This window comes from Hemicordylus capensis, chromosome 2 (genome assembly GCF_027244095.1).
Source record: "Hemicordylus capensis ecotype Gifberg chromosome 2, rHemCap1.1.pri, whole genome shotgun sequence".
In the NCBI taxonomy this organism is placed as follows: Eukaryota; Metazoa; Chordata; class Lepidosauria; order Squamata; family Cordylidae; genus Hemicordylus; species Hemicordylus capensis.
The window spans coordinates 154,667,947-154,692,244 of NC_069658.1; the positions used below are offsets into that span (position 1 = coordinate 154,667,947).

The 24,298-nt window shown below is 46.3% G+C and overlaps 1 protein-coding gene across 3 annotated transcripts in view; it reads left to right on the plus strand.

The window, feature by feature from the left end:
• Positions 1 to 24,298, plus strand: part of LOC128343208 (ephrin type-B receptor 5) — a 144,272-nt gene that overhangs the window by 113,433 nt on the left and 6,541 nt on the right. For 2 of the 3 annotated variants that reach the window (XM_053291857.1, XM_053291859.1), the window contains exons 6-11: positions 12,039 to 12,163; positions 13,224 to 13,386; positions 14,200 to 14,314; positions 17,139 to 17,194; positions 17,268 to 17,402; positions 18,663 to 18,910. In XM_053291857.1, the coding sequence (XP_053147832.1) occupies positions 12,039 to 12,163; positions 13,224 to 13,386; positions 14,200 to 14,314; positions 17,139 to 17,194; positions 17,268 to 17,402; positions 18,663 to 18,910 (842 nt within the window). The remainder of the gene's footprint in view (positions 1 to 12,038; positions 12,164 to 13,223; positions 13,387 to 14,199; positions 14,315 to 17,138; positions 17,195 to 17,267; positions 17,403 to 18,662; positions 18,911 to 24,298) is intronic. The other variant, XM_053291858.1, reaches the window with a different exon arrangement.

Genomic DNA, 24,298 nt, shown 5'->3' on the forward strand with positions numbered 1-24,298 from the left:
TAGATGCTCTTCCCAGAGCGGCTCCATCCCCTGAGGGGAATATCTTACAGTGCTCACATGTGGCCTCCCATTCAAATGCAATCAGGGCAGACCCTGCTTAGCTAAGGGGACAAGTCATGCTTTCTACCACAAAACCTGCTCTCCTCTCCACATCTTGCAATGTGACATCATCATGTGCATTTCCTCAGACTGCCAACAACAGCTAATAAAAAAGATCAGGGGTGGGGAAATGCAATGGCGTCATGAGAAGTGTTCCTGCATGTGACAGGTGAGAGAAGAGAATTCAGACAGGAATCCCATTGTCAGCAACAGTCCCATGCACTTTGTTTTGATAGCCTAAAAACAAAAATAAGCAAGTAAGACATACACAGTTTACATTTAAAAACCAGCAACCAAGTGTAGACCCCTACTGTGAGCCAAGAAAGGATCGGGCAGCAATGAAAGGCAGACTAAGTTCATAGTAATAAACAATAATCATATGCTCTTAATTGTTTTGAGTTGCTGCCATCTGGCTCCCTTGGCTGTCACACAGGGTACATGTGTACGAGTGCTCCATATCCCTAATGCGACAACCAGCAGACTGAAGGCAAGCGCTGAACTCTTAATGAAGAGCCTGCTCTCTCTGCTATCTTTGAGGACACGCAGATCCTCGTAGATAGTTTGTGGCAGCAAATTATCTGTGTTATTAGACGCAGAGCTAGTGTGTCTTCACATATCAACCTCATTAGGAGAGAGCAAAAGTTAGAGCAATGACAAATTGTCATGCTTGGTATTTAAAAAGAAGTGTGGTGTGCAGAAAATAAATATTGCAGCCAGGGCCCTGGAGTGCACAGAGCTGATCCCGAGGTTGTGAAACGAGGGAAGCTGATGGGGGTGCAGGCTGAGGGTGTGTCTGCCCGTCTGAGTCTCTAGACTGCTTGCATGGCAAGTGTGAACTCAAGTGCAACTGGCCTGCAGATCTCCATTCATACATCAGATGTTCGAGTGATCCACACATTCGTACAAAATCCGTACATATTCGTTTTGCTTTTGCTGCATCAGGAGTTGCGTTAGTGCTGCATTATTATAAGCCACATTATATACTTCTTTAAACATGCATTGCTCGAGGAATGCTCATTCAGTCCAAGACCAGACATGAATGTTTCCCCTAAACTGCTTACATTGTACTAACATGAATATTTAAAAGAAATCCTGTGCGGTACAGTTGTTTTTCCTGGCTTCTGTTGCTTGATCATTATTTTTTCCTTTGGCTGCTGGTTCTTCCTCCTTCCTAAATTAGTCAAATGAATGATCCCACCCATTCAGGAATCATGCAGCAAATGGGATTGTTACCTGTGGCTTCATTGTCACCTATACAACCATTTCTGCTAAATGCAGCATGACGGAAACATTCTGCAGAGAAATGCTAACTGACTTCTTTCCCCCTCCCTGCCCCAATACAACTGTTTTCCTTGACATCATAGACTAGGAATGCTGTGTGAAAGAGTTTGGGTTTCAGTGTCTGGAAGACCTAGACAGGTAGTGCTATAGGTTCTGAGCAATTGTCTAGTGAATGCCATCAGTATAGATCACAGTTTACAGGCCATAGCAGAAGGATGAAGATTTTGATCTCTGACACAGCAGTGTTTGGATCAGGATATGGCTTGATCCCTTCCAAGTTTCACCTCCAGAGTTATACCTCTCTATCATGTATATGTTTTTTGGAGACAAGGAATATGCGCATTTAGTTTGCACATATTGGCTGACATCCTGACTAAATTTCATCAAGGAAATTAAATTGAAATTAAAAGGACATGTTAAGTATGCCCAACTTGTCCTTTTAATTCAGTGGGACTTCCTTGATGAAATTTAGTCAGGATGTCAACCATTTTCTTCAGAAGCTGAAAGTAAGTAATTACCTGGAATTCAAAATGTAGATATGTTGAGGTAATCTTTCTGAGACATAAATGTACACCCCAAAGAGGGTTCATCATTTCACTTATCTGCTGGTGATGAATCTTTCTCAGTCTTCCCAGTTCTGTGTGGATGAAATTTTCTCTCATTCTCTATCTTTTCTTTTTAAAGAATTAAGATGTATGTAGACTTGCATTTGGTCTTGTAGGGAGCTATTTCAAACTTATATCTATATTTTTAGTTATTCTGACTTGTATCTGTTTCTTCTTTTCAGTATAACAACTGTAATCTTATGTCTAATATATAATCATATAATTTTTCTATAGTTCCATTTTCTGCTTTTATTCATAAATGGTTAAATTTCTTGGGTTTGTGTCTTTTGTAACAAGAGAGCACAGTATTGGCAACATAATATTAGCTGTCCTGAGCATGAGATATTACCATTGTTTCTTTGCTGCCTACAGCATGTCATTTCAACACAGCGTAGCCAATTCGATTTAGCTTCATGATGACATCGTGGAGATGTCATCATGAAAGTGAAGGTAGTGTAAATGAATAAGCAAAGGTTTTCTAAGGAGTCACACAAAAGAGGAAGCATTTTTCAGTGTTGCCAAAAAGAAAGTTATTTAAATAAGTAGTTTTTCCTTCTTTAGCCAAAACTGCTAATGATGCAGATGTACAAAACACTGATATTCTCTGGTACTGAACCAGCCTCTGTGAATGGTGGACAAAAGGAGAGAAGCACAAAAAATTGAGCAGATATGGAGGCTCTACACACGATCCATGTGTAGAGCCTAACCGGGCTCTCCTTGCAGACAAGCAGGGAGCTCGCCCTGAGCGGCTGGATCGGCTGCCCACACGATTACTGGCTGTGTCACAGAGCCAGTAGGGGTGGCAGGGATCGAAGGCTACCCAGCCACTGGAAGTCCCAGGATGCCCCGCACAAGTGCACTGAAGGGGTGCTGTGCTGGGGATGGATAGGGCCAGTTGCTCTCCCACTGCTAAAAAGGTGCCTCTTTGCTCAGTTAGCAAAGATATATAGTTTATTAATTTATGCCCTGCCTTTCTGCACAGAAGTGCACACAAAGTGGCTTACATTATAATGTAAACGGGCAGTATTATGTGGGCATTGTATTTCCTATATAGTTAAGGTGAGGAATTAAAAAAAAAAATCTACCACAGGGCTCTCAAACTTGAGTCCCCAGATGTTGGGCTGCAACTCCTATCATCTCCAGCCACAATGGTCTTGTAGCAAGGAATGTTGTCATCCAACAACATCTGGAAACCCAGGTTTGAGAACCCCTGTACCATGTTAAGCTCTGAACATTATTTTGGTCATAGAATCAAACCATCCATCCTCTTCGCCTGAAATTTGGCACAAAATAACCAGGTGACAAGTACCATCACCTGACCAAATTTGGTTCAAATCAGTTGAAAAATGACTAACATACAGCCATTTCAACATTTACCCCTAAGAAGCTGGTTTTCACATGTTAGCTACCATTTGTGGGGTGGGGCAAAGGAAATATGTCTTTCCTTCATCTTCTTACCATCTAAAATGTGTTCAAAAATTCAAGCATGGCTTCTTCTCACACAAGTTCCTCTCCTTCCAAGATGGTAGACAACACTGGTGTGGGAAGGAGCCACATTGTAGACTTTTCTTGTCTGGTCCCAGATGTTATGGGAATATTGCAATAAGAACATGCTGCAGAATTTCACTCAATACTGAGGCACCATCATAAGGGGCACTTAAAGGAGATTTGAATGCAGTGACCTGTAGTTGGTTGGGAATGGTTGGGTAATTGATACATTGGGTCTTGAAACCCAGTTCTCATGCTGAGCCACTTTTGGAGTTGCCCCCATATTCTGGGATGAGCTTCTAGGGGAGACTATCCCTCCTTGTTGAAATTCACAACGCTCTGCACAACACGTGATTAAACTAGGTAAAGTAAAGTGTGCCGTCAAGTCAATTTCAACTCCTGGCCCCCACAGAGCCCTGTGGTTTTCTTTGGTAATATACAGGAGGGATGTACCATTGCCTCCTCAGCCTTTCAGCATCTTCCTATATCACTGCTGCCCAATATAATACCAGCAGGGATTTGAACCGGCAACCTTCTGCTTGCTAGTCAAGCATTTCCCCGCTGCGCCACTTAAAGTGGTGATTAAACTAGAACTGATCTGAAAATTCTCCTAGATGCAATTTCAACAAGATGCAAGGGTTCAAGGCAGGGGTGGGGAGAAATGAAACAGGAGAAATTTCAGGAGTGAACACGAAATCCTATAAAGTTTCAAGGAGGCAGCTTAATGGCAGCAACAGGGGGTGGAGTGTTGTTGTAGTAGTTGTCCTGTTTATGCTATGTTTTATGCAGGTGGTAGCAGAAGCAGTGCTGGGAGTGCTGTGCCTCTTCCTAGCGGCTGGCTCCACCTGGCTGGCCTTTTTGTTTCCAGAATGCTCCTGGAATGATACTACAACATAATATAGCATCATTCTGAGTGGACTTCTGCGTGGGAAGGCAGTGGCTGGACGGAGCCAATCACCAAGAAGTGGTCTAATGCTTCTAGTACCACTTCAGCTGCTGCCAGCAAAGGCACAGCAAAAATTAAAATTAAAAAAGAGACATGGATGCAACATAAAAATAGTTTTTGTGCTGCCATCACTAATCAGTAATAAACTGCCTATCAGAAGACATTGAAATTGTTGCATGCCTACGCCCTGAAAATGCCAAGTGAATACTGCCCGTTTTTGCCACCTCAGAATGTGGTCTCTTCAGATCAGCACTAGTCATGACAGCTTCAGACAATGTGGACAGTGCGAGAATGGGCCTATTTGGACATTCTAGCCTCACAAACCTATGCAAGGCCAGAGACAACACACTGGGGAGTGGGGCCAGAGGCACCTGCTCTCACCTCTCCACATGCGATGACAACGGCATGGACAGTTCATCTGAACCAATCCATAGAGTAATTCCTAGGGGCCTTCTGCGGGGGTGTGTATGTGTGTGTGTGTGTGGTTCCCAGTAGTTGAGAAATTTCCAATGAATCCTCCCCACCACAATTTCTCCACCTGAGAATTTGGTGGAGAATACAGGAGGGGCTTCTTGAGTCAGCTCTAGATTAAGCAGTTGTTTAGTAAATAGAAGCTGTGCTGGCACATTTTAAAAAACGCTTTCCTGTCATCTGTTGCTTTACTGCTGAAACAAATCCAGTTTGGTCTGAAGGGTTGCGATTTTAACTTGTTTTTAATGAATTATTTGTTCATTTGGAATATGACATAAGCCACCTTGTGCTTTTGTGCAAAGCTGGGTAGCAATGCTTTTAAAGAAGGTTAGTGAATAAACTATCGGATGTGGGCAAAATCAGCAGAATGTTTCTGGAACAAGGCAAGGAGAAGACAGACGAGTTGGCATGATAATCCGCAGGAAACTTTTGTGCTCATACCAAATTAATCATCAAGAAGCAGAGGAGTGTATGCATTTCTTGAGGGCATTGTTTGGTGATAGAGCTCAAGCACATTCATTTGGCAGGCCCCATTTCTCATCTGCCTATGTCACTTGTGTGCCAATTGCTGATCCTTTTCACAACTACTTCCATTTTATGCCCAATAGGTTTCTCTGCACAACTAGAAGGCCTTCAGGTGGGCACTCAATTGAGGCATTTTGCCCCCCCCCCCCATGTTGTTAAGGGAGGAAAACTGGTCTTGTGGTAGTGAGCATGAATTGTCCCCTTTCCTAAGCAGGGCCTGCCCTGGTTTGCATTTGAATGGGAAACATGTGTGAGCACTGTAAGATATCACCCTCAGGGGCTGGGGCTGCTCTGGGAAGAGCACCTGCCTGCTTGCATGCAGAAGATTCTGAGGTCTGTCCCTGGCTTCTCCAAGATGGGGCTGAGAGAGACTCCTGCTTGGAACATTGGAGAAGCTGCTGCCAGTCTGGGTAGACAATACTGAGCAAGATGGACCTATGGTCTGACTCAGTATATGGCAGCTTCCTATGTCCCTATGTTACATTGCACTAACTGAGGGATGCACTCCTAAGGATGGTGAAAGCAAGCAGGGATATGCTCGGGCACCGGCATACAATGTAAAGGTGGTACCATTCTAAGCTATACATTTTAAAAGTTGGCTATGGGGAGTGGATTATGGAGGTGCTGGCTGACGTGGTGTGATGATAATTACTCAAAGTAGTCCCATTGAAATTAAAAGGAAAAGTTAAGCATGTCATTTCAATGGGACGACTCTAAGTGATTTTCTTCCTCATGCCAGCCACCATTTTTCAATCTGCTCTTTGCAGGAATTGCTTGCTCTGCTTCCCTTCCTTTGGACTCCCTGCCCCCTCCATTCCTGCCATCACTGCTCCTCCACTGTTCCCTGCAGCTTGTCTGCCACTACCGTCACTTGCATACCAGTCTCTCAAACAAAGTGCCGTGAGACCCTTTAAAAAAACTTGCTTATAATAAAATAAATAATATGAGAATCGTTCTATAATTATACAGAATGAGGGAGCAGAATTCTGGATTGCAGCATTTCAGAATCCATGTCTGCTGCCCTAAACCTTCTCTTGATATGTTCCTTTCTGAATCCGATAAGCTTTTTAGATGGGGTTGCATTCAAAACTATGAACCTCCCCTGGCACACTGTACACATAGCTAAATTTGTAATGGAAATGAGTATTCCAGCCAATGTAGGTTTTACATTTGCATTGCAGTTGATTGGAGGAAGAGAGGTTTTCAGCCTTGTATGTGAAAATGCCTTCAGCATGCTCACATCCAACCATAACAAAGGCATCGTTCAGACATACGTTGTATGAATGAACCTGAAACTCTCCCAGACAGCAGACTTTACTACAGGTTTTCTGCGAGGCTTTATTGCGGGTTCGAAGGAGAGGCATTCCGGAGGAGATGCAAACTAAAAAGCTGGGTGTGAAAAACTTCCTGGGCTCACCTGCTCTTTATTATTTTATTTATTTATCATTATTTTATTTATTTGATTTCTTTCTTATTTGATTCTCTTTCTTGCTTCTCCTTCCCTCATCCCCTCAAATCCTTTGACGCATTCTCTTTTACAGCAAACCATATTTTGCCCATATATTTTAATCGTACAGATAGTAGTTTTTCTGCAACTGTCTGCAACAGTTCATTTATGGCTTTTAGTATTAGAAAGGGAGTCTGCAAGCCCAGGATTCATTCATGTATTGCCTTATCTGAACAGAGTCAGTCTAAGGTGTATTTGTGCAGATGCATCCTATTGTGTGCATCCACCCTGTACATTTTGGACTGCAAGTTGCTTGGGCCGGGGACCTCAGTTTTTGTTGGTTTGTGCAGTAAAATCCATGCACACAGGGTGGAAAATCATAGTAATAGATGCAGTAGTTTCTGTCTCAGCCAAGGTGAGTTTCCTCTGGGGTTGTGAGGAATAGAGGGAACAAGGAGCACAGTATATAAACCATCATTCTCTCATATTTGTGTTGGATTTACATTTTGAAACTGGTTCCTGCTTGCCTAATCTGGTTAAAGCCTCTTTGATTTGCCTCTCCCTGAATAATTTCCTCTTGTTTGATATGAAAAGGTGGGGGGGAAGCCCAATCCTTTGATGTTTCTCGGTGCTGAGAAGAAAGCTGGAGCCATTTGCTGATGTTACGGCATTGCCAGGTGTTTGCCAACTGGTCCAGGTGTTCACATGGGTTGACTGGCCCTAGTTTACTAGTTAGTCCAGCCTTCATTTGAATCATACAAGCTGTGCCATTGATTGCAGTCTGCAGATTGTAGTTGCAGATGCAGTAAAAGCATGGGGAGATGATATAATTTCATTTTCCCTCATTTATTCCATCTCGGATGTCCTCATTCCCCATCAATATGAGTTTGGTTGTGCAACATGCTTAATCAGCTGTTTAAAAAACTATATTCCTTGAAACCCTGGGGATCCACAGAAATTTATCTGATTTTGTGCTGCTTCCCACTACATGGCAGCCAGATTCCACCCAATTCCTCCACAGGTGATTCTGATGGCAATCCCATGGTATATGGGCATGCTCCAGAGAGCTGTGGTCCAGTGTTCCCTCTAACTGGGATTCTGAGATATTGTTGACTACAATTCCCAGAATCCCCAAGCAAAAGCCATTGCAACTGGGGGTTCTGGGAGTTGTAGTCAACAACATCTGGGAATCCCCGTTAGAGGGAACACTGCTGTGATCAGTTGGAGCCCTCCAGCAAGACTCCAAGAGTCTAGGGAGAGGCATATCTCCTTCATCCTATTTATGTTTACCACAAGAAACACTAAGTTGAACAGTACTAATAGAAGTTGGCTGCCATGTAAGTTGTGACGCAGCCTGTTCCTGAACCATCGCCAGTAACCTGGGCCCTTGAGTGGTCTATCCCAGTCTGCACGAGCCCTTCCCCACCTGAAATGCCTCCAAATGAAGTGGGCTTAATTGTCATTCTGCTCCTCCTTTGTCAGGTTCACACAGCACGCTCATCAGGAGTGCACACTTCCTGGGAATCAGACTCCACACCGATCATGTGAACACCCTTACTGAACCCAGGAAGTATTTCTTGAGAATTGGACTGATTTTTCTAGTGTTTGTGTATTCAGCACAGCCACCACTGTGCCTCTGCTTGCGCTGACATGATGGGGGCATTAAAATGCCGCCACCCCCTCATGCTCGCCGCTTTGAAACAGCCAGAAGCCCCTCTCCTCTCAGGCTACTACCAGCCTTGCCTCAGTTTATTTCTGAGCTATCAGACACATGCACGTTTTGTGGACTCCCTGGGGAAATAAAAACCCCTGTGGAGTGTGAAAATCAGCTAGGCAACACATAGCAGGAAACAGTAAATATAGCATGAGGAAACGATACATGGAAATATTGGAAGACAGCCTAAATATTGTGTGTTTATTCCATGAACATTGCACCTGTTCCACTGATAGAATGCTAGGTGTGGCCTAGGAAGACTAGGTTCAGTCGGACATAGAAGTCCCGGAATAGCTCTGGGCCAGTCGCTACCTCAGCCTAAAATCTACCTCACAAGTTTGTGGTGACTATAAATTTGGAGTGGGGACCCTATAGGTTGCCCAGAGCCCCTCAGAGGGATGGTGAGATTTAAATGTGATTGTGTAAACTAGTCTGCTAACAGTAAAATATTAATTAAATCAATTAAAGGTATTACACACACACACACACACACACACACACACACACACACACATGTTAAATAGGTTCAAATTATAGATAATGGGGCTCTTCACACAGGTGGGGGTGGGGAGAAGGCAGGGTTCAAGCTGTCTTCCCCCAGATGACCGCTCTTAGTCCTGCTACATGCAAGCCGCATATCCACACAACCTGAGCTTACAGGAGCAGCACAAATTCCTCTCCGCGTTCTTCCCAGCAGCACAGAGCAAGAGAACACAGGCACATAGGAAGCTGCCATATACTGAGACAGACCATTGGTCTATCTAGCTCAGTTTTGTCTACACAGACTGGCAGCGGCTTCTGCAAGGTTGCAGGCAGGAATCTCTCTCAGCCCTATCTTGGAGATGCTGCCAGGGAGGGAACTTGGAACCTAGGTGCTCTTCCCAGAGTGGCTCCATCCCCTGAGGGGAATATCTTAAAGTGTTCACACAGAAGCTGGGCCTCATTATCCCGGCCTCCAAGTATCCCACAATACACTGTGCCCCGAGCAGCTTGCGCTGACACACGATCCTGGCTGCTGTGTTCAGTGCACGTTTGCGCCTTAACCTGGACTAAGAGCCGGGCTTCAGCTTTGGGTGTGGTGCTTCGGGGCCACCGGGATCTGCATGGATCTTGGCGTTTCTCACGGGCAGCCAATTCCAGGCTTGGCTGACTAAGTCTGGGCTTGCCTGCTCGCGAGAACAGCCTCAATTAGTCATCTCACCCCAACTGAGCCATTGATAATATAACGTGTGTTTCTTGTATTTTCAATGTACAAAGTCTTTCACATACATTCAGTTATTTCAGTCATCTTTTCAATCGCCCATTAGGAGCGGCCTACATTATTATCCCTGTTTTTCAGAGGGGGCTGAGGCTGAAAGCATAGTGGTTTGTGTGTGACTGAGATAAGATTTGAATTGGAGGTATTTCAACTCATACCTCAGCCTCTTGGTCATCATGCTCCACCAGCCCTCAAAACCAAATGTAAAAAATATACAGTAATGTGAGGAAAGAGAACAATTCATATCAACCACCTTAATCTCACAAAGCCTCTTGAAGTTAAACAAAGGATGTATTTGTACATGAGGCTTAAAGCGTTGTGGTTTTTTTAATATAGCGTCCATGTGAAGCCTTTATCAGGCAGAATGTATATCTGGATTACAAATGCCCATTTTCTGGTTTAAATATTCTACAAAAACAGATAGTCACATAAATAGCAGGAATAAGGATGAAAGGATAAAAAGCATTGTGAGTGTCATGTGTGAAGATTCCTGAAGTCTTGCATTTTCCCCAGAAACCTTGCAAGTTTGGACTGATTCATACTTAAAGAGCCCTGCAAAAAGTAAGTGCAACACCTGAGAGCAGCGTCGGACATCACAGGAAGAGTCAAGAAGCAAATGCATGAGGGAGGAGAGCTGGTCTTGTGGTAGCAAGCATGATTTGTCCCCTTAGCTAAGCAGGGTCTGTTCTGGTTGCATATGAATGGGAGACTAGAAGTGTCAGCACTGTAAGATATTCCCCTCAGGGGATGGAGCCACTCTGGGAAGAGCAGAAGGTTCCAAGTTCCCTCCCTGGCATCTTCAAGATAGGGCTGAGAGAGATTCCTGCCTGCAACCTTGGGGAAGCTGCTGCCAGTCTGTGAAGACAATACTGAGCTAGATAGACCAATGGTCTGACTCAGCATATGGCAGCTTCCTATGTTCTTGTGTTCCTAAGTTGTGCACCTACTTTCCATGCTTGCAGTATAGCATCCTGAGGGGAGCTTGTACATCTTCCCCTGAGGAGCAAATCATGAGTTGTCGCCACACCTGGAGATTACACATCTCTCCAATATGAGATGTGAAAACATGAGAATTTGGTCTGTCCCAAAATAGAAAATATGAGAGTTCCTAATTTCAGCGTACACTGGAAGTGCAAGAAACAGCTCTTGTCCCAACTGCCTTCACTTCTTGTTGTTTCCTGTAACATACAAACCAGTCACTGTGTCTCTAAAACCAAGAACAATGTGGGGCAAAACATTGGGCCAGTATATCATATACTGATCTGTGGCATGGCACAAATCCCATGGGCCAGCTGTATAAGTGCACAGCTAGTGCTGAATTCACCTGCAGATCTTCACCTTTGTGGCTATGTTCCAATGTGCTGTCAGATATCTATGAGATTCTCTGTGGGCTTGCCTGCTCTGAAGGTTTGATGACCTGAAGCTTCTGAAGTTTAGCCGTCTTTCAAGGGTCTCCAAGGGAAAGGGTAAATTTGGAGGAGCCAGAATCAAGGTGATCAAGGCTATTTTGTGCTTAGTTTGAGAACTTCTGTTCTTTGCTCCTCATAGGAAGCTGCCATATACTGAATCAGACCATTGGTCCATCTAGCTCAGTATTGTCTACACAGACTGGCAGTGACTTCTCCAAGGTTGCAGGCAGGAATCTCTCTCAGCCCTATCTTGGAGAAGCCAGGGAGGGAACTTGGAACCTTCTGCTCTTCCCAGAGCAGCTCCACCCCATGAGGGGAATATCTTACAGTGCTGACACTTCTAGTCTCCCATTCATATGCAACCAGAACAGACCCTGCTTAGCTAAGGGGACAAGTCATGCTTGCTACCAGAAGACCAGCTCTCCTCCTCCTCCCATGCCCATCAGCTCAACTGTGAGACATCAGGCATAGGCCAGGCTGCCCCTGACCTAGCTCCACTAGGCTCCAGCCCAATCCTTCCAGGGTCCACCACACTCTGCCAGAAAACATCCCATGCCCCATCCCTTGTCTGAGGATCCCTAGTGGAGCACAACTCTGAGCAGTTACTGGGTGCTGTTAAATAGTTACTGCCTACCAACCCAGGCATGGCAGCATTTGTTTTGGAAATTGCATTATCATTCTTTCTGACCGGACTGTTAACAAAAAGGTTTAAAAATACAAATTGGCACATTACTCTATATTTTCCTTCTCTAATAATTGTTCTCTTGTCTTTCCTTGCTCCCTCTTTCATTGCAGTCCCTTCTGCTGTCCCCATGATGCACCAGGTGAGTCGCACAACTGGCAGCATCACCTTGTCCTGGCCACAGCCAGACCAACCTAATGGGATCATCTTGGACTATCAACTGCGCTATTTTGACAAGGTAAATTGTGGGAAGTGGAAGAAGATCTATTTTGGGAATGTTGTGTGAGAGGCTCAGATCAAGCATGTTGGGGTGAGGACAAACTGGTGGACAAGCGAGGCCATTGGAGTGATTAATTTGTGAGACGAGGCCAGAGTTAGAAAACTCTGGATCTAAAATTTGTGTTTTACTTGGCATTTTTCTGGACAAGTCTACACCAAATGTTTAGAACAAATTAACTGCCATCTTCCCATCAAGAAACCTCATGGAACTGCTGTTACATATTTCTGGAGGAGAATGCTCAACACCAGGCCTGATCAAATTAGCCTTCCCCCCAGCTGTTTTTGAACTACAACTCCCATAATCCCCAGCCATAGTGGCCAATAGCCAGGGGTTATGGGAACTGTAGGCCAACATTTGCAGAAGGGCTGAAGTAGAGCAGTCCTGCTCAACACCCTCAGCAAACTACAATTCCCAGGGTTCCTAGGAGAAAGGATGAGGATTTGAAACTGCTTCAGGTTTGGTGTGTAAACTGGCCACACCTTTCTTATTCTGCTTGAAACAGATAGCACAGCTTGCCACTCAAGCAATAGCAATAGCACTTACATTTATATACCGCTCTATAGCTGGAAGCTCTCTAAGCGGTTTACAATGATTTTAGCATATTGCCCCCCAACATTCTGGGTACTCATTTTACCGACCTCGGAAGGATGGAAGGCTGAGTCAACCTTGAGCCCCTGGTCAGGATCGAACTTGTAACCTTTTGGTTACAGGGCGGCAGTTTTACCACTGCGCCACCAGGGGCTCTGGGTTTAGGTTTGGTTTGTTCCTATGCTATGGAAACCTGCTTTCCTCCCCCCACACACGACTGTATCTCTTTGACCACCCATCTTCTTTAGGTTAGGATAGAAAGGCATTGGTGGAGGCATTTGACGGATGCAGAGATTAGAACTGAAGGCTGATGGGTGCAAGCCTGCTTATCTGGACTGTATAGGGAAACCATTGGTGGGTCTGGGAGGGGAGCAATCCTGAGAAGAAGGAAGTGGAACTTTGTCAGCTTATCTTGGTTGTTGATTCTTAGTCAGAAGACGAGGACAACTCATTCACTGTCACCAGTGAGACTAACATGGCTACTATCTCCAGTCTGAGTCCAGGGAAGATATATGCCTTCCAGGTACGAGCCCGAACAGCAGTCGGTTATGGGCCATACAGTGGGAAGATGTATTTCCAGACCCTGGTGGGAGGTAAGTGACTTATCTTCATGAGACCTGGACTTGCCCACCAACTTCTCTCTTGCTCATACTCACCAGCACAATCTGATTGCGTTCTTTCTTTATCATCCTCTTGCTTATGCACCATAAACTTTTACGACCCTCACATACCTCACAGGTGAACACATACTTTGACCCCATGGTTGTTTATAACCACATATTGCATACATGCATACATCGTTTTAGTATGTGTAGCTCCTTGTTCTCCTAAGCCCCATTCATTTCATTGGGGCTTGCACAGGAGAATGCTCTGTTGGATTGTGCCCTATACTCAATAGTGGGGGACTAGATTTTCCACGTCCGGCACCAAAATATCTTCAGTCTGTGTGGGGAGGAATGGGCTGGAGGAAGGGAGGGAGGAAGGATTGATCTCTGAGAAGGAGGAAGACCAGAATAAACCTGATAAGGAAACAGGATTCTGTGGGCAGCCTTAGGGGTCAAGGCATAGTGCTAGTTGTGTGTATGAGTCAGGGCCAGTTAACACAGAGCCAGGTAAGTACAGCCTGACCTGCAAGCTTTCATAACCTTACTAGGTATGGAGAAGCCAGGTATGGAGAAACCATTCCAGAGTCCTTCCAGAGCCTGAGAGCACAGCATAACCAGGAAACCTTCTGCCCCATAGTCCCACCACATGGGGCAGATCCAGCGATTCCTGATTCTAGCCTTGGTTGTCTCCTGACAAGTTGGAAGTGGGTAGAGATGCAAATGTTCCTTTGGGAGGCATGGTGGTGTCAAAAGGAGGAGATCTGTGGATGAGAAAATAATGTACACTGTCCCTTTTGACAGGAGAGCGCTCCGAGATGGTACAAGACCGGCTGCCACTCATTGTTGGTTCGGCGCTTGGTGGTCTCGCCTTCCTGGTCATTGCTGCCATTGCCATCCTTGCCATCGTCTTCAAGAGGTGAATCCCCATCCTTGCCCCACACCTCAGCTGAGAAAGAAAGGTTGCCATCTATGAACATGGCACAAGGGAGACCTAACGCTGCCTTTAACTGGATAAACACAGCAGGGAGAAATGGGGAAGCCCTGGCTCCTCAGATTTTGGGGTCCTCTGCCACCAAAGGGAGAGGATTTAGTGGGATCCAACTGATCGACATAAAAGCATCCCAAAGTATAGCAACATTGCTAAATAGCACAAGCAAGTTAGGCAAGTTTGGAGGGCAGAGCCAGAGCCTTGATATCTCATTTCTGACTAAAGTGGTAACATATTATTTTTCTTCTAGTCCAAATTCCCTAAATCTACAAGTTCAGGGGCTTTCTAAGTACTAAGGAGCTCCAAGCAGATGCTTTGGAGCTTTGGGTTTTGGAATGCATGATACTTTGCCCAGTACATACAAAGCCATGTCCAGAAGGCAACTTTCAGAAACATAATGAGATCGTTCACACAACTAGCCCAACAGGGGTAGAACAGGGCTCCCACAGGTAGGGCTGGTCGTGTGCAGCACTGGGATCACTCCCGAGCCCGGGGCTGCACCCTGGGGTAGCCTTGGTTTTAAACCCGAGCTAAAAGAGAGGGAGGAGGACACTGTGCACCTCCAACTCATTGCCTGGTCATGTGGTTGCTTGGGCTGCCAGCAGCTCCTCCCAGGTTGTCGGCAGCCATCTTGGCCATAGAGGTTGGGGGAAGGAGGGGCCCAGCAGCAGATTGATATGCCAATGCATGGTGCTGCTCATGTGGTGCATTGTGGGATATCTGGAGGCTCGGCTGTCTTTCCCCTGCCTCCTGCTCACTGCACCAGTCAAAGCTGCACCGCTTGTCTGGGCATGCAAGTGGTGGAGCCCTCTTCGGCCTTGGATTGTGTGGAAGATGGCAGGTTTGCTCCTGCCTTCCCCTCAGCTCCAGCCAGTTTGGTCATGAGAACGACCTTAATGTGTCAATGAAAAGGGAACCATGGGCTAGTCTATGAGGCTATTCTGACAATCAGCCGAAATCGGGCTAGGGGAGCCTAGCCCAATTTCGGCTGACCGTGTGAGCCACTGGGCTCGCAGGCAGGCAGGCAGTGGCTCACAGGCGGTTAACCCACCTAAATACCCCTCCCCTTAAACCGGTTTTGTGGAGTGAGTGCTCCGCAAACCCGGTTTTCGAAATTATGAGTAGCCGCGGCGCAGCTCCACGCTGTGGCTACTCATGAGGAGACCCCCCGGAGGAGAGGCAAAAAGCCACCTCCCAGCTCCGGGGGTCTCTCCAGTATGCCCTGCGCACTCGTGCAGGGCATACTGGAGCTTCTGGGGGCCGCACGGCCCTCGAACTCCCGAGCCCCTGCCAGCTCTGTCATGGAGCCGGCAGTTGTGTGGGCAGCTGATCCGGCCGCCCAGGGCTCCCGTTCTGCTCGTCCACTGGGTGAGCGGGCTTAGCTGATTGTGAGACCCAGCTCTATGTGTGGCATGTTTTCATGAGCACTGCTAGAAATTGCCTTCCAGAAACTCCATGAGGTATATGATGCTGAGCTTCGTGCGCATATTACAAGCCTAAATCTTTGGCAGTGCAACCACATACAGGTTAAACTCGGAAAATTAGAATATCGTGCAAAAGTCCATTAATTTCAGTAATGCAAATTAAAAGGTGAAACTGATTTATGAGACAGACGCATTACATGCAAAGCGAGATAAGTCAAGCCTTAATTGGTTATAATTGTGATGATCATGGCGTACAGCTCATGAAAACCCCAAATCCACAATCCCAGAAAATTAGAATATTACATGGAACCAAGAAGACAAGGATTGTAGAATAGAACAATATCGGACCTCTAAAAAGTATACAGTGTACTGTGCTTGACTGGCCAGCAAACTCGCCTGACCTGACCCCATAGAGAATCTATGGGGCATTGCCAAGAGAAGGATGAGAGACATGAGACCAAACAATGCAGAATTGCTGAAGGCCGCTAATGAAGCATCCTGGTCTTCCATAACACCTCATCAGTGCCACAAGCTGATAGCATCCATGCCACGCCACATTGAGGCAGTAATTGCTGCAAAAGGGGCCCAAACCAAGTACTGAATACATATGCATGCTTATACTTTTCAGAGGTCCGATATTGTTCTATTCTACAATCCTTGTCTTCTTGGTTCCATGTAATATTCTAATTTTCTGGGATTGTGGATTTGGGGTTTTCATGAGCTGTACGCCATGATCATCACAATTATAACAAATTAAGACTTGACTTATCTTGCTTTGCATGTAATGCGTCTGTCTCATATATCAGTTTCACCTTTTAATTTGCATTACTGAAATTAATGGACTTTTGCACGATATTCTAATTTTCCGAGTTTCACCTGTATCAGAGCAGCCCTAAGTTAATGTCACTGTGGAATAAACTCTCAATGGACTTGGCAACTGTTGTTCTGCTTTCCACAAATCTATTTATCCAGTTCTGTGGAACAGCAGGAGAACAACCCTCATGCTTGTTTTCAGGTGGTGCAGTGGGCTTCTTGTGGAAGTGGAAGGCATCCAAGATTGCTACTTCTCCACTGTCCTGGCACAGTTAGTTGGGAAGTTCTGTTCAGCTGCTCTCTCTCTGCATTGGCACACCCTTGCTTTGTATGTCAGCCATCATGTCCTCCCTTAGTCATCTGTTTCTAAAGCAAAAAGCCCCCTATACTTTTCCGTGTAGTTACTTGATAATTTTGGTTACATTTTTCTGTACCATCTTTTTTTTAAAAAAGTGGTTATGAGGACATTGTCCTGTTTGGACGTTCATCCCCCCCACCCTTTGCTTCCTCCACAGCAAGAGGCGGGAGACTCCCTACACAGACCGCCTGCAACAGTACATCAGCACCCGGGGTAAGTGACAGAGTAGCTCCACTCTCTTTGATTCCCTTTCCCTTAAAGGCCAGCTATATGACTGACTGGGCAGCCTTTTCCCTCACAGGTCTCGGGGTCAAGTATTACATTGACCCCTCCACCTATGAAGACCCCAATGAAGCCATCCGGGAATTTGCCAAGGAAATTGATGTGTCTTTTGTCAAGATTGAAGAGGTCATTGGATCAGGTAACGAAGGAAGGGGCTGCTTCCCATTTCATCTGCCTCATCATGTTGCAGTCCCATGGCGCACTGTGCCTGGTCTGCTATAGAGTGTCAAGCACCATTGAGACTTCCACTGTGGCTCTCAAGCTTCAACCTGCTTTTTGGATCACATTACAATTTGCTCACTTTGACAAGAGTCCACTTAAGTGTTCTGTGGCCCTCCTGTGGAGCTGCATCTTGACCCAAAGCTTTCTTTGTATCAGCACATCACTAACGCTTCCTTTCAACGTCTTCTTCATTGTGTAGACTTGGATGTTGGAGGGATTAGAGAAGAGCGCATGCTGGGGAGGGGGTTACAAAGCCCCTAACTCTTCAAGTGCTTTGAAACAACAAAGAGGATACACCTGGTGTCTGTCCCTCCCACCTTGTTTCAACAACAAACAACAAATATTTATATACCACTTTTCAACAAGGTTTCCAAGCATTTGCCACCCCCACCAGCCCCAGAGAGGGGCGACCAGATTTGGGGAGTGGCAAAATTTCCCACTCCCCAAATGTTGTCGCTGTAGGTAAGTGCCTGCTTGGCCTCTCCTTAAATCCACCACTGGTTACTCCCGAAGAGAAACCGAAATTCAAAGAGAATATCAGGATTCCTCTTGAGGAGAAACTTCCCAGAGAATTCTCTCAGACAGTTTCTCCACATCTCTACAAGCACCAAATTTACATGGGACTGAAACTCAGAGCTGGGCCCAGCTCCCCACTCTCTAGCTCTCCTCGGGGCTAGCAGCAGTCCTGCCATCTGCAGCTTTGCTTCCTCTCAGATGGCATCAGCAGGCTCTCTAGCTATTACAGGCTCAACTTCCTCCCGTCCCCACCGCCTTGTAAATCTGTTGCCTGAGGCCTTCAGATAGAGCTTCCTGGTTCGGCCCGTGACATAGTGATTAGAGAAGTGACCAGGGTGACCCAGGTTCAAATCCTGCTCTTGTGCCAGGCGCCATCTCTTAGCCTGACCCACTTTGCAGGGTAGTTGGGCGGGGGGCGGGGGGAAGCAGGAGGGATTCATGCATGCTGTCCTGAGATCCTTAGAGGAAAACTAGAGGAAAACTAATAATCTTTATAAGCAAAATGATTTCCAGCACTAAAGAGAACAAAGCCCTGGGTCCCAAGACGTGAGGGGCAGCAATGCCCTTGTCCGGGTTCTGCCTCATCATGATTTAAACTGGAGCAAGTCGTCGCTCCTGCTCCATCTGACGTGGTGTCTTCTCCATCCCTTACCCCTGGCAGGAGAGTTTGGCGAGGTATGCTTTGGGCGCCTGAAGCCTCCAGGGAAGCGAGAATACACAGTGGCTATTAAGACTCTGAAGGCAGGCTACACAGACGAGCAGCGTCGGGAATTCCTGAGCGAGGCCAGCATCATGGGACAGTTTGAGCACCCGAATGTCATCCGCCTGGAGGGCGTGGTCACCAAGAGCCGCCCCGTCATGATTGTCACAGAGTTCATGGAGAATGGCTCTCTGGATTCCTTCCTCCGGGTACAGCAAAGCTCAGCTCTCCAAACTGCCTCCACCTCTGTTGTCTTCATCAGCCCCTGTCATTTTGCATGTCCATCTACCTCTTCTCTGCCCTCCCTATCTCAAGGTCAGGTCTCTGGAGATGTGGTAAAGAGCATGGAAAGGGTGGCTGCACTGCAGCCCAACATGGGCTAGTCCACATAAGAGAAAATCACAGGGATGAAATTGCTTGTAGACTGTGCTACTTCATATTGGGGCTGGGGATTATTAGTATTATTCATTATGTACTGTATAAGCACCATGTCCGTAACATAAATGTGAAGTAAAATACAGGTCCTTGCCCAAAAGAGTTTACAACTTAACTTTTTACAATAGAGGAGAAGGGAGGGAGGGAGCGAGAGAGAGAGAGGGTGGGAAGAGGCAAGGATTAAGGGTGTGAGAAATTCATTTACACAAATGTAGGATTCATTTAAGTTGAGGGCAAGGACTAAGGGGCCAAGCCATATTAAAAATAGGTTTTGAGAAGGAATTTGAAGGGAACGAGACGGAGAGAGAGAGACCAGATGGGAGTTCTGTGAGAGAGTTCCAAGCCTAGGGAACAGCGGATGAGAATGAGTGGGGTTGTGTAAGGAAGCAGAAGACTTTGGGGTGGCGGGGATGGAGCTGGAAGAGCAAAGGTCACATTCGTGGATGTAATGGGAAATAATGGCAGAAAGGAAGGGTGGGGCAATGCCATGGAGAACCTTGAAGGTAAGGGCAAGGCTTTTTTTGCTGTGGAAAGAGGATGGGAAGTGAGGGTAGGGATTTGAGCATGTGAGCGATGGGAGAGGGGGTGGTTTTGACAGTGCAAGGGGACCGAGAAAGGCCAGAAAGAAGAACTGGTCATGACGGTGGGCGTGAACCAGGGTTTTAGCTGAGGCCACAGAGAGAAAAGGATGGATTTCAAAATTCTATATGGGGAGAAGTGACATGATTTGTCGACGGAGTAAACATGGGGAGCAAAGTGAGGGGAGAGGAGTTAAGGACTGCATGATTGAATGCACCCCCCATTTAAAAAAAATCCTTGCACTTAGAAAACTAGGGCTCTAGTTTAGCCTTTTCCCTGTCATGCTAGTTCTCTTTCTCATGAGAGAACATTCAATCATGTCTCCCTGCCCTAGTCTGAAGTGTTTCAGTCCAGGAACAGTTTTGCGATTTGCTAATTCTATAAACCAGCCCTTATTTCTGGGCAGTCGTGTGAGGTTTTGTGCATGAAGACACTGGCTCCATTTCCCAGAATCCCTTCATCAGTTGGGATGTACCAAAAAAAAAAAGATTCTTCTGGAATCATCCCAAACAAATCAGGGGAATTTTTCTTCAGGGCTTCCCTATTGATCAGCTAACCGCAGCATTTTGTCTTTGGTCTCAAAAATCCCTGTGCAGAGGATGCTGATTAAGCAACTCAGTAGGAAGGTTGATCAGTGGCGCTGATGGGAGGTGACACAAAGGATGCTGTGGGAGTGATTAGAGAGGGGATGCAAAGAGCTGAGGCTGAGATGCGAGCTCGGGGGTGTGGGGTGGGGTGGAGAGTCAGATCTGCAGAAGCTAGTGTGCATCAAAAACAGGACCACAGATGTGAAATTGTTTTTAAAGCATTGCCTCATGACCATATGATCATATAGCCATATGCTTTCTTCTCTGGCTGTTAGTACATTGCTTGGGATTTAGGTAAGGGGTCTTTTACCAGCCCCTCTACTCAGTGTCCTTTAACTGGAGAGTGATCTTATGCATATTAAGCCTGTGTTCTGCTACTGACCAGTTCTCCGCTCCAGCTTGCCATTTTCCATCTCCTGTAAGGGCTAAAAGGTCCCTGCTGCCTCTTTCCTTGAGAGGGGGTGGGGCACAGGGGAACACAGTGAGCAAAGGGGGTGCAGTTTGCTGTTGTGGGTAAGTTCACCAGGGTGCTTTCCAGATTGCACCCTACAAACAGTGTCAATACATGTCTGCTAAATGTGCTTCCGTACTGCCTGTGTTTCAACATTGCAGTCCCTGCGCTATCAGCAAGGTGCCGTTCACATTTCCGATGTCACCTTTCGGACTTTATCTTTGTGTTATAATGCTACAACATTGCATGTGCATCGCAGAAAAGTAGCTGTATTTTCCCGTGTGAGATTCTGGGGGTCATTTTCAATATGATCCTGCCAAGCCAGAGCATTTTACCCCGTTGCAGGTGTAATCTGGAAAGCACCCTGGAGCCAAGAGGAGCGACTTCCCTTTGGAGCCTTTGTGCTGTCCTTGACAAAGGTTATGCCCCTTGCCTGTCTGACTGCATTCAGCTATCAGAAGTGGGAGCCTTGAATTCTTCTTTTTTTTTTCTTCTGCATAATTAACAGAAGCAATATAAATTTTACCAAAACGAGTGAAGTGTTTGAGCTGCAATTTCACGTTTTATTACCTTTAAAAAAGAAAGGCTTTCCTGTGGATTATACAAAACAAAACTAACTTGCCAGTCAAATTCATAGTAAGTAATAACAACATGATTGGTGTTACGTCAGTAATTCCAAAACCAAATAAAAGAAGATCATTCTTAGCAGTAGGGGCATGATATAAGATCTCCCTTCCCCTTTGGGGTGGTAGGGATGTGCTTGACACAGATTTTTGCATTCTGTTTCGAACTCAAAATGAAACGCAAATGAACAAAACATTCCATCGTAACAACCGGTTGTTTCGACGGAACAAATTTTAAACGTTTCAAGCCATAGTGAACAATGGGGAAACTAAAAACACCCCATTGTTCCCCATGGGTAACGCCTAGGAACACCAAAGTGCATTGTGTGGTAGGGCATGATGGGCGCTACCTACTACCCAACCCACAAAATAAATAGCTAGGCAGGTGGTTTTACATGCATTTTTAACCTTTCCCCATAGGAGCTTTCCTTTGATGTATCCTCTTCAAGAGGGACACACTATAAGGGCTCGCTCTGCCTCTCAGTCCCCATAAATACATTTTGAAACTCCCTCCTTTGGTGACCCCGCCTCCCTACTCCCAACCAATGTGGGCACAATTACACTTGATTTGGAGGATGATGATGATGATGATGATGATGATGATGATAAGTAATAATAATAATAATTAGTAGTAGTAGTAGTAGTAGTAGTTGTTGTTCTTGTAGTAGTAGTCAACCAAAAAGCAAGGAGATTGCAAGCCAATCAGAAGCCAGTGCCAGAAAACTAATCAGCAAGGGGAAAAAAGGCATCCAAAATGGTGCTCAGAACATCAAAATGTTTTGATTGAAATGGGGTTGTTCTGCTCCAAGCTCAAAATAGGCCCTTTATTAGATGGGTGTTCTGTTTCAAGCTTGATACACTCGAAATGCCCTGTTTAGAGTTGGAACCTTTCACCGATGAAACGTTGTGCACATCCCTATGGGATGGTATAGTAAGACCCCTCTCCCTCCACTGTACTCTATAAAAGGACGAACAGACATATCGGTCTCCAGTAGTATTTATATTATCCTCCCAACATGAATAAATAATGTAAATCACGATACATTCCCAAACCATGTGCATGATAATTATGATTTCAGTTCACATCACAACAGAAATGAGAAAATTGTTCACTGGGGCTCACAATACAAAACACCTGCAGAAGCTACTGGAAAGCAAGGATGTGCAAGCTGGCTCAAGGTCGAGCCGGCTCACATTCAAACTGGCCAGGTTTGAGGACCCACTCTTGAGCCAGACCTGGCCGGGTTTGGTTTGAGATCGAGCTGAGCCTGCCGGGCCAGGGCCAGTCCAAGCCTTTTGTTTTTACCCCCCAAAAAAGGTGAACTTACTGCCATTGCAGGGCTTGGGGGGGGGTGCTGCTGCTGCTGCCATGTGAGGGTGTCTCCTGAAGTTCCCCCTCCCCTCCTGGCTTCCCCCTGGTTTCAGATGGCCCATTCCAGACCTCTCTGTGTTGGCGGTGGCCATTTTGGAGGCCTCCGGTCATGCGCACTGGCCACCTGCATGGCCAGGTGACCCAGCCGTGCAAATGGCCAGTGCATGTGCGTGGCGACTTCCGACATGGCTGCTGCCCACGCAGAGAGGCCCAGAATGGCACAAAATGGACCATTTGAGACCGGGGGAGACCAGGGAGGGACCTCAAGAGACCCCACACACACACACACAGCCGCAGCAGCACCCCCCAAAGCCCTGCAATGGTGGTCAGTCTGCCATTTTTTCATTTAAAAAAACAAACGAACCGGCCCTGCACCAGCCCGGCGGGTTTGGATCAACCTTGAGCTGAACTGGGCCAGGTCTGGCTCAAGGGTGAGCCCTTGAGTGCGAGCCCGCTCAACCTCGAGCAGGCTCACACACCCCTACTTACCAGTGGCTGCTGCAGGTGTTCCTTTTTTATTGCGAGTCCCTTTGGGACAGTGAACCATCTTCTCCTCTCCGTTGCTATGTAAACTGCAATCATCATTAGCATGCACATGGTTTGGGAAAGTACAGTGATTTACATTATTTATTCATGTTGGAAGGATAATATAAATCATACCTGCGACTGATACGTCTGTCTTTTCACTGAGCACAGTGGAGGGAGAGGGTTTTCTATACCATCCCATAGGGCAGTGCAGAATGTTTTGTTGGCAAAACTTTCTAACTCTAAATGGGCCATTTCGAGTGGCCACCATTTTTTTTGTTTAAATTTTTTTCATTCCCCACCCCCTAAGCCGGGCCCAAACCGGTTCAGACTTGAGCCGGACCTGGTCCAGCTCTACTGTGCATAGAACCAGACTGGACCCAGCTCAGTTCAGGTCTGGTTCTACTCGAACCAAACCAGGTTTCCCAATTTTGTGCACACCCCTACTGGGAAGAATGGTATGCTGTGTTAAATAGGGACAGTTGCTTTCCCCTGCTAAACAGGACCGGACTGGGGGCACTGAGAGGGTGGTGGAATGTATGTGGGGAGGGTGCCGGGTTTTGAGCAGAATGGGTGCTTAAGGGTGGGAGTATTCACTGCTGTTGAGTGCGGCGGGGCAAAGGGGCGTCCCGCGGATGGGGCACAGGGGCACCCTGCAGGTGGGGCACACCGGGAATATGCCCTGTTGCCCTGTGAGCCAGTCCGCGCCTGCTGCTAAATGTAAGAGAGCCACCACTTTTAAAAGTACCTCTCTTCCCAGTTAGCAGGGACAGAGGAATTCTTCTTTGCACTTTGTCTGATCCCCACCACCACTGCTGCACAGCACAGATTTCTGTCTTCTCTGTGAGGCGGGGAGCTGTCCAGACCATGGTTTCCAAAACAGCATAGAAGGTCTCCCGCTGAGGAGCTGTGCAGGATGCTATGTTGCATGAGCAACTGATAGGCACCAGCCAAGCTGGTTTAAAGCCCCTTCCTAGAGCACCAGCAGAGCCCTGAACCAGGGCACACCTTGTTTTTCGCTTCTG